The 17,366-nt window shown below is 46.8% G+C and overlaps 2 protein-coding genes and 1 long non-coding RNA gene across 4 annotated transcripts in view; 2 read left to right on the forward strand and 1 right to left on the reverse strand.

Annotated features, from left to right (window-relative positions):
- SPG11 (SPG11 vesicle trafficking associated, spatacsin) overlaps positions 1-1,938 on the forward strand; it is a 35,272-nt gene extending 33,334 nt beyond the window's left edge. The window contains exon 40 of the mRNA XM_068410284.1: positions 63-1,938. Within this exon, the coding sequence (XP_068266385.1) occupies positions 63-243 (181 nt within the window). The 3' untranslated portion in view covers positions 244-1,938. The remainder of the gene's footprint in view (positions 1-62) is intronic.
- On the reverse strand, positions 1,798-12,396 carry EIF3J (eukaryotic translation initiation factor 3 subunit J). 2 transcript variants are annotated; one of them, XM_068410289.1, is made up of 8 exons: positions 12,293-12,396; positions 12,107-12,207; positions 7,402-7,459; positions 7,049-7,140; positions 6,472-6,586; positions 5,269-5,427; positions 4,226-4,299; positions 1,798-2,814 (listed from the first exon to the last, which is right to left on the reverse strand). In XM_068410289.1, the coding sequence occupies exons 1-8, from the start codon at positions 12,318-12,320 to the stop codon at positions 2,686-2,688; spliced, it is 756 nt and encodes a 251-aa protein (XP_068266390.1). In that variant the 5' UTR covers positions 12,321-12,396; the 3' UTR covers positions 1,798-2,685. The 2 variants fall into 2 exon arrangements, with proteins under 2 accessions (XP_068266390.1, XP_068266389.1); XM_068410288.1 differs by having other exon boundaries at positions 1,798-2,817.
- Positions 12,397-12,485: 89 nt separating this feature from the next.
- LOC137668623 (uncharacterized) lies at positions 12,486-16,320 on the forward strand. Its single transcript, XR_011048964.1, has 3 exons — positions 12,486-12,748; positions 14,897-15,030; positions 15,935-16,320. It is a non-coding gene; the product is annotated as an uncharacterized lncRNA (long non-coding RNA).
- The last annotated feature ends 1,046 nt before the right edge of the window (positions 16,321-17,366 follow it).

Consider the following 17,366-nt stretch of genomic DNA (forward strand, 5'->3'; position numbering starts at 1 on the left):
TCTATAGCAGTCTGGTGTCTGTGAAGCTTTTCTGTTTCAAGGATACATCCAATTATTTGCAGAGTTAAACAACACCCACCTACTGATGCTGCCCTGAAAAATCTGAAGAAATTGCTGGCTTACTGTGAAGACATCTACACCTACTACAGGCTGGCTTACGACAACAAGTTCTACGATGTGGTAAATACGCTCCTCAAGGATGCACAGACTGGCTGCTGCCTTAATGATATGTTATCGAACTAGAATCCAGCCCCATGCAGCAGAGACTGGCTCTGACACAGACCAGTGCCACAGCTTCTTGCATTGGTAGTACTGATTCTTTAACATATTTTTATCCATTACCTGCTTACAGTGATGTGCTGCTACGTGAAGGTTAGTCCAGAAAACTGGTGGTGGTTGTAAATATTTAAAATGCTGTTAACCTAAAATTGTGTTTTGTATAATAAATCCTCCTGTTTACAAAACACTTGACTAACCAGCAGATAGAGCCTGGCACAGCTGGTGATGAACCGCAGAGATCCAGCAGCCCTTGAAATCAGGGGTGTGGGTGATGGATCGCCCTGGGAATTGTATCTAAACCCACAAAAGGCTCAAAGAGAATGTGTAGAATACCCAGCACATCCACAGTGGAATAAGCAGGCGAATTAGTAAGCTAGAATTAGTAATTAGTAAGCTTTGGCAGTGTCAGATATGCGCTAGGATAATCCAGTCTTTGATTCCAGTCTGATCAGCCTGGTTTTGTTTTCCAGTTTAGTGATAGAGAGAAATAATCTTGTCCAACTCTAAACACCACATACTTAATTTGCTGCTCTCTTGGTGTAAAAGAAGTAATCAAGCACAAATATGCAACCCAGTTGATTAGCAAAGAGATGGTAACTTGGGTTTATAGCTTACAATCTCCTTTTCCTTGCTGAACAGATGACAAACAGTTACTTGCATTGTGCTCAGCCCAAATCTGCGAGGGCAGCACTGGAAGTTGTACACAGGTACCCATGTACATGGCACAGGTCACAGCTCCTTGGATAAACACAACATTTCATGAAGGGAGGATGATGCCTAGAACACTATTTAACATTCCAGTTCTAGTCAATCTCCTAAGACCAAATCAGTCTGAGCTGGCTGTGATTAGGCTAAGTTAAATAATGGCTAGCAAGCTTTTAACTTGAACTTTAAAGTTCCTGGCATGAAGGGAGAACCTCGAGCTATCCTGAGAATCACCATCCCTGATCCTTTAAAAATTTGGGACCCTAACAAGAGGAAGGATCTGGAAGAACACCTGCCTCAGGGAGCACACACCATCTCCCATCCATACCGGGAACAAACCCCTGCGTAAAATGCAAGTTGTAAATGCAGAACCTTGTAGTAATGGCAGCTGGCAGCTGGACTGAAGTAACTGCTGGTCCCCATAAGGGCCACCCTAAACTATTCCTAAGGTAAGTACAAGCCCCTGAGCTCAGCAGTTCCAGCAATAGAGAAGATTAAGTTCGTCATGGAAATGCCTGGATTATGGCAGTCCTCACAGTGGTGGTGACCGTCAGCAGCTGTAAGAGTCTTAGCATAAGAAACAGCCATTTTACAAGAGCAAAATCTTGCCCCTCTAACACCACAGAATCACAGAATCAACCAGGTTGGAAGAGACCTCTGGGATCATCGAGTCCAACCGTTGCCAGTTCAGCTGCAAGTCAGAGCAAAGATGAGACCCAGTAACTCACGCCCAGCACGTCTGCTTTGCAACTCTGCTACTTCGAGTATTTTTTCTGTAATATACTAAAAGAACCGGTCCAAAGCAAGCCGTAGTGAAGTCCTCAATAGTGATTTTTATTAAATTAGTTGCTTTATAAAACATTGCAGATGTCATAATTGTTAACATAACAATTTGCCCAACTGTAGGAACTGCTGCAGTTTGCTAAGCAAGTTGTTTTTGTTTTTTTTTTTAAATGAAAGAAAATGGCTGAGTCGTGAAAGATCTACCACAACCCATGAGAGACCAAAGGAAGTCTTGGTTTTTTACACTTAAACCAGGCAATTAACTGTTAAAGAATACCCAACCCATACAGCTGCATTAGTAGAAATTTAGATGAATGGAAACTCAACTTCATACTCAAGACACAAGTCATTTTTTTTTCAAATAAGCAACTCTTTCCTTGTCCTCACCCACCAAGTGTTGTGTTTAGCTGGGGGTGTCTCAAGTGGAGCAGTATCCTCACTCTGAAGTCAGCAGTTCCCCTTCACAATATACTGAAAACCTCAAGCTCTAACTTAAGACAAAGCAATTGTACTACTAAGTGCACACCACGCCCTTGCTGCAAACTGCTTCTGCTCATCACACCAGTCATTCAAGGAGGTACAGTTAAGGCCATGTCACCGAACTGTGCTGGTAATAATACTTTGCTGTGTTGAAATTCATTCCCAATTTAGTGGCTGTTACTACAGAATCAAATAGCAACAGTTACCATTATCAGAATTTGGGTTTTTAACTGCAATTTACCTAGCTTTTCAAGGTCTTCCTTCCAACCACCCACCAGGAAGCCCAGTGCTTTAGCACGGACCCATCGAGTTAAACCACCAGCACAGCGATACTGCAATTTTGATTGTAGCATTTGGCAGAATTTAAAGGAAGAAAAGTTGTGCTACATGTTTAAGGGATTATGGGCAACAGAAAGACAACAGAAGGGGAGATAAATGTCACATGAAGTCTTCAAAGTCTTGTACGTACTCTCCGTCGTATCCTCCGTAATCAGCCAGGTCATCTTTCATAGTAGCCTTCAAACCACCTCCAGGCACAACACCTTTTTTCTTCTTTTTGGCTTTATTCTGCTTAAATAGGAAGAGCAAGTTCACTTTAAAATCCACAGTAATTTGTCATTACTCTAATTAGAGTCATGCCACATGGCAGCAAGGCCTGAGCATTCACGTAGCCACGCGGTGAGTGCTCTGCTGCCGCTTCCTACCCCCTGCCTTTCATCCCACAGTGGAACCTACTCAGGGTAAAGCTGTGCCATCCAGGTGGCCAGCAGCCCCCTGCATCCCCTACTTGCCCAGGTTCTGTCGTTTTACCTAGACTCTAAACAAACAGAGTAACTAAATAAATGCAGAGTCTAGTTTTGTGGAAATACCAATTTAATTAAGGAATTTAACGTGGCTTTTACCACCATAAGGGCTGAATATCTTCCTTGCAAAACATGGGAGTCCTACACAAACTTTACAGAACTTTTCATGGTAAAGCTCTTCCTTACGGGACTGGTGTAGTTACAGCTGCCAGGCGCTGACCAACCTGGTTTACATGAAAAGCCAGGAGGGAAGAGCATAAAACCCAGAAGTATACATACTTTTTAAACTTGTTTGGTTCAGTAAGTCACAGGCTTCTTTCCAAAGCGCAGTTCATGTTAAGGGAACAGTTTATCACTGTTTCCAAACTCCAGCCTTAATGCATTAACACTGGGCATGAAGATTGTTCTGCATTGAAGCACTTCACTCATGCCTGGGGAGTTAGAACTGGCACCACAGAGGAACTCCTCCCACCCAGTTTGTGTCCAAGAGGTTTCCCATTCTACCTGACAAGCTCCTCCTCCCCCTGACAACACTCTGCCATTCGTTTCCTAACAATCCTCCAGTTTGATGTGGAACATATCAAGAGTTGCACTGCTATCTAATGATTAAATCATTCATTGACTTCCAAACCTCCTCGAGTTCTGACCTAGATGTACGCTATAAAACACGATGTTTTACATCACACAAGCATCAGTTAAGTTATTACATCACCTTTTAAAACTTACCCTCATCTTTGTCTATGCCGTTATTGCTCCTTTAATTGCACGAAGCGTAAAAATCCCAGTTACCTGCTATTCAAAATCCCACACTTTGGCAAGGATCTAAGTTACTTCCACAGACTGGTATCACACTGACACTGAACTCTAACTGGGGCTGGCTTCTGGCTATCACCCTAAGCCATTGTAACTCAACACAGCATAAAACAGAACAAGGTTAGCACGTATGTAACATTGATGTGAATTAATCAAGGTTTTGCCTGTGACCTCTAGATTCAATCAACTCCTGATTCCCTCACACAGTGAAGAGGATTTAACACTAAACCAGTATCCAAGGTTATCATTTAATCTCCTGCTACTACCTCTGACAAAATCAGCAGTTCAGGTCAGTGTGAGACCTACCCCGTGTTCCACATTAGCCCCCTCAGCGGGTATCAGTCCTGCTGCAGCAGCCTTACCTTTTCTTGTTTTTGTTTTTCACTGCATAGTACTGTCAAGGTATTTGTGATCTTTTTCAAATCGTCAATTTCCACTACATGGGGGAGAGGAAAAAAAAAAAAAAAAAGAGATTCCTCATCAATATTGTTCTTAGAAAGCAGTTAAATAATCTAACATCAACATTCTTTGAAAACTAGCAATGAGCATTAGCAGTGAGTAGGGGCAATTACTTGATTTACGTCAGCAAAATACAGCCTGGGGAATTGTGGTCCTTACAATCACAATGACTATTTCAGATGGCCCCTAGGAAGCAGCCTGCATGCTGCAGAAGGTAACACAAATTAATAGTGAACACAAAAGTCTTAATGAGGCATTTGAACAGAAAAATATGGATACATTAAAATATAGTAAAACATATCAAAAGGAGCGGTGGATTAACAATAAGTTATTATTAACAATAAATGGTCCAAGAGGTTGTGGGTCCTGCGCTTGGTAAGATCTGGAATCCAAATGGCATCACGTTACCCCTCCACTGAAGGACAACGTGTACAGTACAGGAGTAGATCTCAAGCAGTGAAGTCACCAGAACTTAAGCCACCCAGAGCAGTGGGGAAAAACTCAGTTTAAGTTAGTTTTATCTCTGTATAGTTACATGTTGAATTCCAGAGCAATTTATTTTGCAGTCCCAGAATTACAAGAATTCAATTTTCTAATAGTTTCCTTCCACATGAGCCACTCGAGTTATCTGGCTCAGAGAATTATTATTATTTTAGAAATGGCTTCAAGAAAAACATACAAGATTTAGATCAGCATAAAAATTCACTCTTTTAAAATGACTTTAATTGACATGCAGAGAGAGTAACTCTTGCACAAGCATAAAACTGTAATAAAGTTTGTGGGAATGGAATCAGATAGTAGTGAGTGAAACAGATCAGCACTTCATTGAGTACAAACTACACAGATCAATTTCGATTTAGCATTCACTATGACAGCATGTTTTCAACTCCAGCTCCATTACAATTTTGGTAGCAGTGTGTTCTAGGAAGTCTTTCACTTAACTTACATGAAATACATACGTCTCGAACTAACGCTTCCAAAAAGCTGGCGTAATGTAATGACTTTTCATACTGTGTGATTTTCTCTTTTAGTAGTTTGCCAAATTCCGTAAAGTCATCTTTTGAAGAGGGGTTCATGGCATCTATTCCACAAGTGTTATTTACACCTGCACGGACAGACAGAGGCATTACATAAAACATTAGCTGTGATCCCTAAAAGGTGACACGAGAGGAAACAAGTAACCTCACTGACACTCACTTCTTCACCTCCACTGAAGCTTTACAAAACCAAAGCTGAGGTCTGCTCGCTCACTGCCCCCGGCTCCTGCCACACAAAACCTAACAGCCAGAGTTACTAACCTGTACGGAAAGGTTTTGCTGCAAAGTGTAGTAATTTGAACCAGCTATTCCTGTTCTCTGGAGCAACGTGCACTACATGAAGCCCCCTTCCCCTTACATAAAGGATTCCTGTCTTGAGCTTGTAAGTGCAACATTTAGTTGGTTCTTTCCAACTGTGTCCAACGCCCCCCCCCAAGGCAGTGTACTCTTTCAGAAGACTCACAGAATTTTCACTAATAAGCTGTGTAATTCACTACAATCAAGCAAACAGGCTTTCATGTTTGGAGAACGCTGCTATGAATCAGTATCTTTGCTAGTTCTGTCAAAGCACAAAACCAGAACGATCTGCTTTCAGTCTGCTTCATCACGTCAGGAAACAAGCTCGTCCCTCTCACTTACCTGCCTTGCTCAACATCCAGCTCATGGCGTGGACTGCCTGAAGTAAGGCGTGCGTGAGTTGTGCTGGGCCACACTTGGCCAAAGCCCCATTTAATCCATGTTGTAAAGCACCTCAGAACATTAAGAGACAGCACTTTTTTTTTTTCTTACACACTCATCTTTTTACCAGTACCAATATGTTGGAGAATTACGTCAGCCACCTTTTCCCTATAACCTCCTACCATGACACGTTAAGGAAAAGCACCTTCTATTCTAAGATGGTTTTGTGGTTCGTGCAAATTAGTCTTTAGTACCAGGACGTGCCTCCAGTAGTTTGAATTTAAACCCCTCTTTATGCTCACACGTGCTCCAACAGTCAAATCCTGCTCAGTTCTTTCTGCAGGGTATCCACATGTGCACAGTGTTACAGGATACAGCACTTGTGTGATAGTACACTTACACCAACTCACTGGACTCGGGCACAGCACACTTACCAAATGTTTCTTTTGCTAACTCCAGGTCCGACTCCTCTTGTAACTTCTTTAGTCGTAGTTTGTCTGCTAACTGTTCTTCTGGTGTAAGTTCTTTCTGTTCCTCTGGTGCCTCTAACTGAATTCAAACGTACATAGGGAGAACGTTACTTTTCTTACCCTGGAGCAGAGGTAGCACAAGAAATTGTGTTTTTCCCCGTGCCACTCGATAGCTTCCTTCTGCCTGAAGTCAACACACTCCAGTACATACAAACCTGAAACCATCCCAGTGAAGTGCAACAATGCCACGTTGTTTAATGAGTTGTTTGAGGTACAAGCAGTGGGAAGAAACACCTGAGCTCTGAGTTTCACAACTGCATGTTTTATCACGCAGTGCACACAAGGAACAGCGATAAGCATGATTTCCATAAGCTGGTTAAATTACAGAGAGGTTAAAGCCAACATCCCCCAGATGTCATTAAGTATAAGACTTTAGTTTGTTTTACCAGACTAGTCAAGATCTTTACAGGTCTTGTTCAACCTCAAAGAATCAAACTTGCCCTCTAAATTTTATAAGATCGGGAAGAAAAAAAAGAGTTACCCTTTTTTTAAGCTCCTCTTGCTTTTTCTTCTGTAGCTTTTCTTTTTCTTTTATTTTTTCTGCTATTTTCTTTTTTTCTGAAACTTTTGGTTCTGTAAAACATCGAACACCACAGCACTCAAGAGGCCTACTGGTTTTTCCTTTTGCCAGCAACTACAGAAACACTGATCAAAGAGAACGCCCCAGAGCTCAGTTACTGGAATCTGAGCACACCAGAGGTACAAGACGTGCTTTGTCGAAAACAAAACCAACCCCATTTGGAAAGTGGTTTTGATTCTTCAGATACACTCCAGACAAAACCAGAGTCTGTTCTGATGCTGTGTACAGAGCCGTGGGCTCCTTTTACATCTTACCTTGTTTTACCTCTGTCTCCTTTACTTCCTCCTCTTCCTCCTCATCATCCCAGTTATCCTACAAAATAAGTTTTAATTAAGATTCATTTACAGATACTCTCTACTTGTTTAGATGACAAACAAAGAGCAGCTTACATATAACCTCTTTAAATGCTCAGGCATCCATTAACCTGACGTACTGGAGGGAGGCAGTGGGGAAGCCGTGAGCGCTGCACCACGGGGGCACGGCTTTTGGGGGTCGACCAAGAAGTTTCAGGACCGGTTCTTACGATGACAGAGGCACCTTTTATTCCAAGGTTCAGAACACCAGCTTCTAACAGCACAAGACCATGTTATTGACCAACGACTACTGCTGGTTTTATAAGCAAAGGAGCTATCAAAAGGCTCTTCCCACAAACAAACCACTTAAAAGTTCTCCAACAGCCATCACGTTCTCAAGTGTATTTTCAAACAGTCTCAGCTGTTCACAGTAACTCTCTGCCTCCAGTTTTCACCTTCAGCACGTTGAGGTTCACGGTGGTCCTCACCCACTGCTCCCAGCCCTCCTTCCTCTCCGAGCCACCGTCTCCCACTCCGCACAGCCACGTCCTGCACCCAGGTGGATGATCTTGGCTCAAAACACGACGTGGTTCACAGGAACCCCGAGGAAGCACCGTTTCCTACCGAACTGACCTGCTGATGGCACTGGCAGGCTTTGGCAGCAGTAATTCTGCAGCTCCTTCCTGACAGCTCCCTGCCTACGGGTTATGGGAATAGAGATTCTTGTCCTCATGCCACTGCAAATCCAAGCGGGGAAATCAATGCTCTGAAACTGATCTGAAGTTACTTGCTGAGTGCCACACGCTGTACACACCAGAAGTTAAAGCCAAGAAATCTCACAGGAATCTGATTTCAGTTACCTGTTTCAACTCAACTCGCAAGCTTAAGAGATTACATTTGACAAGACCTAGTTCACACAAAACTCACACATACTGTCAGTACAGCATTATAGGTAAGCTTAAAACCCACAAATCTTTAATTTTGTGATTTCCACCTCACAACAGTAATGCAGGCAGCCAGACAAGCTATTTGTTAACTTCTAAGGGTTGCTACTGGTACAGCAAAATAAAAGACACCGGTGGGAGAACTCGGTATTTCAGCGCAACGTGCTGAGCCAAGCAAGGAAGACGCTCGAGTTCATCTCCCAGCTCACTCAAGTTAATTGGCACTTGTAAGGGAGTCAGCTTCTCTTCCCCATTCCAAGCAGCTGACTGGAATTTGGAGCAGCATTATTTTAGCTCATATCTAATTAAGAGTTTGCTACGCCCACTTCTTAAATAGCTCTCTTCATTACCGCTGTATATAGCTCGCTGCCTTGTCCCTTGTCCTTCACAGGTTTTAAAATCAAGCATTTTATAGTGCAAAACCCCAGAGGAAGGACACCCTGTCCATGGTGGAAAGGTACCCACGGGATTGAAGGAAACTACTGCGTGTCATTAGTACGTTTGGGAAATGTAACAGAGGGCACGTGGGCGAGGACTTCCACGCGATGACAGACACGCTCCTTCACACAGACCGTGCCTGCCCGGGGCCAGCGCGCGACGGCAGGTTCAGCTCACAGAGCTGAGACGATGGAGCGACGCAGGAACAGCAGCCCCTCGCGAGGGCAGCGTGACCGCCGCCGCCTGGCCCAGCCTCCTGAGCTGCTGGGATGCCAGAGCTCCACTGAGGCAGCCCCAGCTCAGCCTCGTCGAGGAATGCTCCTGGAGGGGCAACACCATCGGAGGGTTCACTCTCCAGCCTCCTGTGCTCATACACACCCGTCTCCTGGCTACACCGAATACTATCTTACTCTCCTCCAAGCTTTTTTTTTGTTTTAACCCAGCAATAGGACACGATTCACATATTGAGCAGGCTTTTTGTTTTTTTTCTTCACTGGCGGGTGGGCGGAGCATCCACATACACCTATTTCTGTGGTTTAGAATTCCAGTGAAGAACATTGCTTTAGTGCTGTATCTTTGCACTGACACTATGTTATTCACAGAGGACGTGTTTATTCTAAAGTGTTTCAACAATATTTATGCACGCTTAACTAAAAAACGGCTATTAAAAACATCTGCCATTTCATGTAAATAAGCCCTTGATGACAGCAGCTCTCTTACGATTTCATACGCTCTTCACAGGTACTTTAAACACATGATAATGCACATTATTCCCCCCAAAAACCAGAAGACGTGACTGGAAAGCGACAGGCACCCCAGCAGTTAAGACTCCCAGCTCAACCCGAATGCTCCCCTTCAGGGAAGGGCTGTCCCACGCCAAAGGCTGCTGCCCGGCTGGTGACACACACGGTTCCCAGTTTTGGCTTTGTTAAGCACAGAATTGCCCAAGAGTAAATAGATGAAAATGCCCTGGCAGGAGGCCCGACTGCTGGGAAACCTGTGTTCGGGGCAACACTGGAGAGGAGCTTTGTTACTGGTGAAGATGCTGAATTTTAAACCTGGGGAAGTCGAAGTTTCCTAACTTGACAGTAAGTTCATTACTAAAAAAATTTCCAAATTAAAGTACAGAATCTGAATATATAAAACACATTCCAAACTGTGAAATACCAGCCTTAGGACACACTGATCATCAGAAAACGCTTTGTGCTTCTATTTCAGACTGTGTCACTTTTCTCATGCGGGTACTTCCCCAAGGTGGACCCGTGCAGACAAGGAACCTAGAGCCGAAGCAACCACCTCCCAAGCTCAGCGCTGTCATCTTTAGTGTTTATACAGGAAGAGCAAGTCAAAGTAAAATAAAATAGCTTTGCTGGACCGGTCCTTCTCTCTAGATGCAGCCCCAGTACTAAAAGCACAATCCCTTGGGCACAGTGAAGCGGCTGCATTCGTCCTACACACGGGAAAACTTTGCTCCTTTATTAAAACAGCCACAGAAAGCCCAGGTGTCTTCCAGAGGGTAACACTGCAGAGCCCAGTTCTCTCTATCGCAGCAGAAAAGCTCCTCACTTTCAAAGGAGGGAGGAAAAGCAAGGCTTACAGGGACAACGAGCCTAAGATACACGTGTCTATATACACATATACATATATAAATCATATATATGTGTGCATATAACTACATGCTAACCACACTCTTTACAAATGACCGCAGCTACTGTACACAGAGGCACCTCATTTTGCCTGCTGACACCTATGATAACTATGGGGCGTGGGTGCTATGAAATTTAAGGACAATGGACAGTCTGTAACAAACACAAAAAAAGGTAACAAGTTTTTGTAAGACAAGAGCTACTGCTTTCGTACTGTTTATAAAAAGCACACCCAGCCTGAGCTCCAAGGACAATCACGTTGTGTTTTTCAGAGATTCTGGTACAGTGGCCTCAGTAACAAACACAGCAAGTCCTCACCCGTAAGCAGCAATACCCACCACGCTTGTCACCACAGTGCAGTGACCAAGTCACCTCCTGAGACTCTTACAGTATCTCAGCAGCTTGATTTGAAACAAAAAGGTCTTTTCCAGTCAACCTATTTCCATTCCTTACATTCATCAAGCATGTTCCTTGTATGTTCCCTGGCATCACTTTGCTTACTGCCCATTCGAACGCGGGGCCAGCTGAGGTTTCTGTGGCACCCACCATTCAGTCCCCCTGGCTTGCTAAGGGACAGCTGGAACTAAGTAGGAGAAAACAAGCGTTTAAGGAAGGTCTGCTTTCATACACATGAGAAATGAACATCCCCACATTTTAATATCGATTCCATGCAGACATCGTCCTTTGAAACACAGTAAAAATCCGTTCCAAACAGTGCCTTAAGTAAACGTATTTTAAGTGATCTGGGCTCTACCAAATCCGACACTGCACAGTGATGCTGCCGCACTTTCCAGCTGTGGTGGTGGGGCCTGGGGAGGTGGGGAGTGTGTGAAGAAGGAGGAAAAGGGGGTGGAAAAGCCATGCTGCTACAACGCTGAAGTTTCTGGTCAACAGCAGCAGCACAAATACAGCACTGCTTCCACTAAATCCAATCCTAATGTCTCACCAATGCACCACACTCAAAACTACAAATCTGAAGGGCTACAGAAAGCAAAGGGAAACTAGCCGGCCACAGAAAAGCACCCAGAAGCCTGGCAAGCAGCTGGGAAGCAGCAGGTGGATCCCTCAGAGAACAGGAGACGCCTCCTCAGGCTGGAAAAGCGTCTGTCTTTTTCTCCCCTGGAAGACCCAACACAGCGCGCATGAACCTCGGGCAGAAGCGCCCGCTCCGAGCGGGGATTCGGGGGCACGGGGCAGAGACGGACTCGTTTTCCACTTGGCATTTTGACTCGTCATCTGTCACCGGCCGCTGCCCTTTGCGAGCACCAACACCCCCGAGTCGTTCCCGCACGGGCGGAGCCGCCGCCATCCGCCCGGGCCGCCCCCGAGGAGACCCCCCCGCTCCCCCTCGCCCCGGGCCGGCGCGTCACCACCGCAGACGCGTGGGTCCAGCCGGCCCGACGAGCCCGACCCACCCCCGGGAGGTTCCCTCAGCCCCGCCCGGGCCGGGCCGCGCCGCCGCGGGCCCGCGTCCCCCGCACACGCGGCACCATACGGCAGCGGCCCGCGGCGGGCCCGGCCCGCTCCCCGCCACCCCCGGCCCGCTCCCCGCAGCCCCCGGGCCGCAGCCAGCCGGCGGGGCCGGCCCCGTGGCCACGCCACGCCGCGAGGGCCCGCCGAGGGCCCGCCCGGCCGCACCTTCACGTCGTCCTCCTCATCCTCGCCGGCCCAGCGGTCTCCGGCCACTCCCGGCACCAGCCGCTTCGCCACCGGCTCCACCACCTCGAAGCTGTCGGCGTCTGTGGGGGAGAGGAGAGCGGGTGAGCGCGGGCGGGCGGGCGGGCGGGCGAGGGGCGCCGGCGGGGCGCGGGGGCCGCCACATACCCCACGAGTCCGCCGCCTCCGCCGCCATCTTCCCGCCGAGCCGCCGCCGCTCGCAGCAGGCACGGTGAGGCAGCCGCGCCAGAGCGGCCCCGGCCAGCGCCGCGCGCGGGGCACGCCGGGACGGCGGCGGACAGCCGGGGCCGCGCCCCGCCCGCCGACACGCGCCCCCCTCAGAGCTCCGCCCGCGGCGGGGCGGGGCGGGCCGTGATGGCGGGCGGCGGGTGCCGTGGCGGGCAGGGGCAGTCCGTCACGGGCCGGCTGAGGGGCAGCGGGGCCGCCCTCGTCCTTCACGCTCCCCCCGCCGGCTCGGCTCCCCTCAGGGCCCGTAGGCGCGGTGCTCTCCCGCCGGACGGCCCCTTCCCCGCAGGCTCCGCGGCGCTCCGGTGGCCCGGTAGCCCGGCGGCCCGGTAGCCCGGCCTCGGAGCGCTCCCGCCAGGAGGGACGGCTCTGGTACAGGTTGGTTTCTTTCCTGGGTTTGACTGTGCCCACGGAAGGGGGATAGAGCGGGCAGTGCTTTGAACTACAGCTGCTGTTAGGAGCCGGTGTCCTGGTGCGTCGCCCTCTAAGGAGGAGGGAATAAGCTCTGTTACAGTAAGGATTTTTACGTGACTATAACCACGCCTGTACTTGGCACCTGCTGCTACTCAAATCACCCCCCGCACCGCTACAGGCTGGGGGAAGAGGGGCTGGAAAGTGCCTGGTGGAAAAGGACCTGGGGGTGTTGGTCGATGGCAGCTGAATATGAGCCAGCAGTGTGCCCAGGTGGCCAAGAAGGCCACCAGCATCCTGGCTTGTGTCAGCACTAGTGTGGCCAGCAGGACTAGGGCAGGGATCGTCCCCCTGTGCTCGGCACTGGTGAGGCCGCACCTCGAATCCTGGGGGCAGTTTTGGGCCCCTCACGACAGGAAAGACCTTGAGGTGCTGGAGCGAGTCCAGAGAAGGGCAACGGAGCTGGTGAAGGGTCTGGAGCACAAGGAAAAGGGTCTGGAGAACTTGTGAGGAGCGGCTGAGGGACCTGGAGGTGTTTAGTCTGGAGAAAAAGAGGCTGAGGGGAGACCTTCTCGGTCTCTACAACTGCCTGAAAGGAGGGTGTAGCGAGGGAGGGTCGGTCTCTTCTCCCAGGTAACAAGTGACGGGATGAGAGGAAATGGCCTCAAGTTGTGCCAGAGGAGGTTTAGATTGGAGATCGGGGAAAATTTCTTCCCCAAAAGGGTTGTCAAGCGCTGGCACAGGCTGCCCAGGGCAGTGGTGGAGTCCCCATCCCTGGGGGGATTTAAAAGCCGTGTAGATGTGGTGCTGAGGGACAGGGGCTAGTGGTGGCCTTGGCAGTGCTGGGGTAACGGTTGGACTCTGATCTTAAAGGTCCTTCCCAACCAAACCGATTCTGTGATATATTCTGTCTGAAGATAATAAATTTAGAAGAATATGTGTCTTTCATATGACAAGTGGAACGATCTATGATACTATATGTTAGCTAGAAAAAAATATGACTTCCAGATTTATCATGCTTTTTTTGTTGTTACCAATTTACTAGGCAATATAACTAACAACAGAGATAACTATAGATCAAATAATGTCCTAAGTTATATCCTCACCAAGTCTACACAGAGTTTCATAAGCTCAGTGTGCTGTGAGGATAATTAGGAAACTGCCAAGAACTGTGCAACGATTGGAACGTGTTAATTGTAAAAATACTATGTATTTACATAGCACATGTAATGTAATTTAAACATTTGGACTAAACCAGTTCAGTATTATCCCCATTGTACAGATGAGGAAATTAAGGCACATATTTAAAAGATGTGCTCAGCACAGCTCTGAGTCAGAGGAACTGCTGCCTTCTAGGAAACCAAGAGTTCTCATTTGGGGAAGTCTAAAGGTTCTGCTTCGGAGGAGAAACTAATGAGACAGATCAGGCCTTGTGGTCACTTTACAAATATATCCACTGGAGTTTGTATCACACAGTGACAATCAGACTTAAAGCAAGACCATCGTAAAAGCATCTGCTCTGACAATTGTAGGACATGAACCACATCTATTTTTTTTCTTGTTTGGCCTCCAGTGCCCTTGGCTTGTAAAACACACACACAGCCCTGCTTTTCCTTCCCTTTTAAAGGCTGAAAACTGACAGGAGAAATGTCTTGCTTTACAGAAAACAGAAGCTTCAGTGAAGGCTGATATCAGCTAAAAACCATAAAAACAGTAGCCAGAGCACAACTGTTGAATATAAATGTTTATGATTCTATATGCTAGAAATGATTGCAGAAGAAACACGAATCTGTAGAATATGAGTTCTCTTCCAATTGTATTTTACAAGATTCGGCCTATCAGTACAATGACATTTTTGCAAGTATCAAAAAAATAAAGCAAAACAGTATTACAGTACACAGTCAAGACAACCAAAATAGTGATGAGCTTCACAAAACCTGTACAAGTTAATCCGTAGCAGCCCATCCTTGCTTGCTTCCAAACAAAAACGCTTGCTGCCAATGTTTTGTGTTTTTTTTTTTTAATTATTTATTTTTTTTTACAAAATTATGACTATTAGCTAAGAAAATCATGCACCTATGCTACTTCTCATCAGCCATTTATCACCTTGCTTAGGATTTGATTTAAGTACCAAGAACCTAAGACGCAGATCTGAAATGCCGTGGGTTTGGTGTAATCCAGTCTCTGAGAGCAGTCCTTCAGCGCCTTCAGGAGACACTGACACTGTTCCCCAGCTGAATGAGTTTAATGTGAGTTATTTTTTCCAGACAAATTGTCTTCCCGTGAACCTTTTCTTAGCTTCCACTCCCCAGCAGCTTTGACAGAGCCAAGCCCTGCAGCCCTCGTCGCCACAATCTCTTCCTGCACTCCCTCGTGGTTGGTTTTTGGCCGGATGGGCTCTGGTGCAGGGTTACCACATGGGTGTGAGCACCAGCGCTGGCAGAGGGGAGCAGGTAACAAATGTGACCCAGGGAGGGAGGGCAAAGCAGGAGAGAAACCCTCCCCGCAGCCCATCAGCCCGGGCTGCTGGGGAGCTCGGCTGCAATCCCCTGTCACTCTTCCCACTCCAGCTTTATACCGTTCACCATTCACAGATGGTCAAGTCCCTTTTAACTCCAGTCCTCAAAACAGTCTTTTTGCCTGAAGACACTGTTGGGGATTACTGCTCCCAGAGGGGGCATTTGTCTTCTGAAAACGAAGACATTTCCCTCACTCTCAGGAGGGCCAGGAAGGTGATGCTCACCGCACTGCCTGTGAGTGCGATGGCTTTATTTCTTCTTGGTCTTTGATAATGAGTTTAAAGAAGTTTAACGGCGTGAAACACGGAGTTGGCATGACTGCAGCTCAAAGGTCCCAGCTGTAGTCTTTGCCACACAGATCCACGGAAGCCCTTTCACCAGAAAAACACTGCGTGTTTAACGCTCTACTGACAGTGGAAGACGGTATTTTAATAAAAACTAGTTTCTCTTGGCACCTGCTGGAACAAACTTGTCCAGCTGAGCTGATATCTTACCAGTGGGTATTGTCAATAAATTGACAATAGGTAGTGAATGTTACTTTCTGGCCTTGACTTCTTGAATGCTATGAAGTTCTGATTTAGCTCTCTGTACCCTGCAGGCATTAACTTGACATTGACATTTCATCTTTGCACAGGTGTGCTCTCCCAGTGGAACGTAACGGAGCACCACAGCGAGGGGACGGAAGGCGGCACCGTTAACTTTCCTCACTCCTCACGCTTGGGCGTACTCAGTGCTACTCCAGTCCTCACCCAGAAGCAGGAGGAATGACAGCAAGGGCCACAGGCCTGGTTCAGTGGCCACAGTTCCCTACGGTACAGGCATCTTATCACAGGCAGGGGCTCGTCTTTTTGTATGATTTATGAAGTTATGAATCTCACCATCTACTTTAATACACTCACGATACATGGTCGATTCAAGTTGGTTTGGATAAAGCAGAATAAAGGGTTTGATTTGCAATGTGATGCTGTACGGAAGCCAGAACCAGAAGGAAAAATAAAGGAATATGGTATTTACACAACATTTTTGTGTTTCTGGACAGCTTTCCTTACCCAATAAGCAAGCTGTACTGTTAAAGGCTGTTTCTGACTGTGGGCCCACACTACTGCCCAGCCGGCGGCAGAGGGTTGATGGGGTTTCCACCCACTCCACCTTCTCCTCCTCGCCTGCCTGGTCCCTCTCCCATCGGGGCTCGATGGTTTCTCAGCTGCGCCAATCCCTCAGCACAGCACACACATACCTGGTTATTTCTGATAACGCACTGAAGCGCTTTGTTCAAAGATGTGTCTCCTTAGCACGCCTTTGGTTGGTGCCACTCTTCATTTTGGGAGATTTTTCATCAGGTCTTGAAACATTCAGGCTTTCTGATACATTTCAGAAGTAATGAAAACATGTTTTCCTACACAGATGGAAGGCGAAATGAATCAAAGGTGGCCAGGAAGGCAGTGACACCAAGGTGAATGCTATCCTACCTATAGAGCAACTTAAGGGAAAAAAAGAAAGATTGAACATGTATTGCCAAAATAAGCATGAAAGACGTTATTTTGCTGTCAGAACTGAGAATGCTCAAATCTAGAACAGAATACACATGGACATGTAAAATGAACACACAGTTACCACGATCAAACAAAAGACCACAAATGAAATCATTAAGAACTCTGGAAATAGGATGTTGTGTTTTCTAGAAATACATAAAATTGGAATAAATGATACAGCTACAGGATTAACTGCTGAAGTTGCACAATTCTACATTCAAGACTCGAATAATGCACGCAGCTGAGACTCCCCCTGTTACCAGGGTCAGTTTTGGTGTGCACAAGTTGATCCAGACTCGTGTCAGAGAAACAGTCACGTCTCACCCTCGAGACTAAGACGACGGAAATAAAACCTGATGGATTATAGCTTTGCTTCATGCAAAGACCATTTATGGCAGAAGCGTTTGACATTTTTAGGAACTGACATTGTGAGGAAGGTGGGCTCATTCTGCAAAGGAAGTTCAGAGTGATAAATACCAGACTTGCAGCACATTAAAATATTAATATTTAATGTTTACTAAGCAGCCTCTGTTA

Source organism: Nyctibius grandis, chromosome 11 (assembly GCF_013368605.1).
Source record: "Nyctibius grandis isolate bNycGra1 chromosome 11, bNycGra1.pri, whole genome shotgun sequence".
In the NCBI taxonomy this organism is placed as follows: Eukaryota; Metazoa; Chordata; class Aves; order Nyctibiiformes; family Nyctibiidae; genus Nyctibius; species Nyctibius grandis.

Bases quoted from the DNA above. Each gene is read 5' to 3' on its own strand.
- EIF3J (XM_068410288.1), bottom strand. From the start codon at position 12,320: ATGGCGGCGGAGGCGGCGGACTCGTGGG. The intron at 6,587-7,048 runs GTAACTCTTTTT...GTTTGAATTCAG, and splicing joins AAGAGGAGCTTAAAAAAAGG to TTAGAGGCACCAGAGGAACA. The intron at 5,428-6,471 runs GTAAGTGTGCTG...CTGTCCGTGCAG, and splicing joins GTTAGCAAAAGAAACATTTG to GTGTAAATAACACTTGTGGA.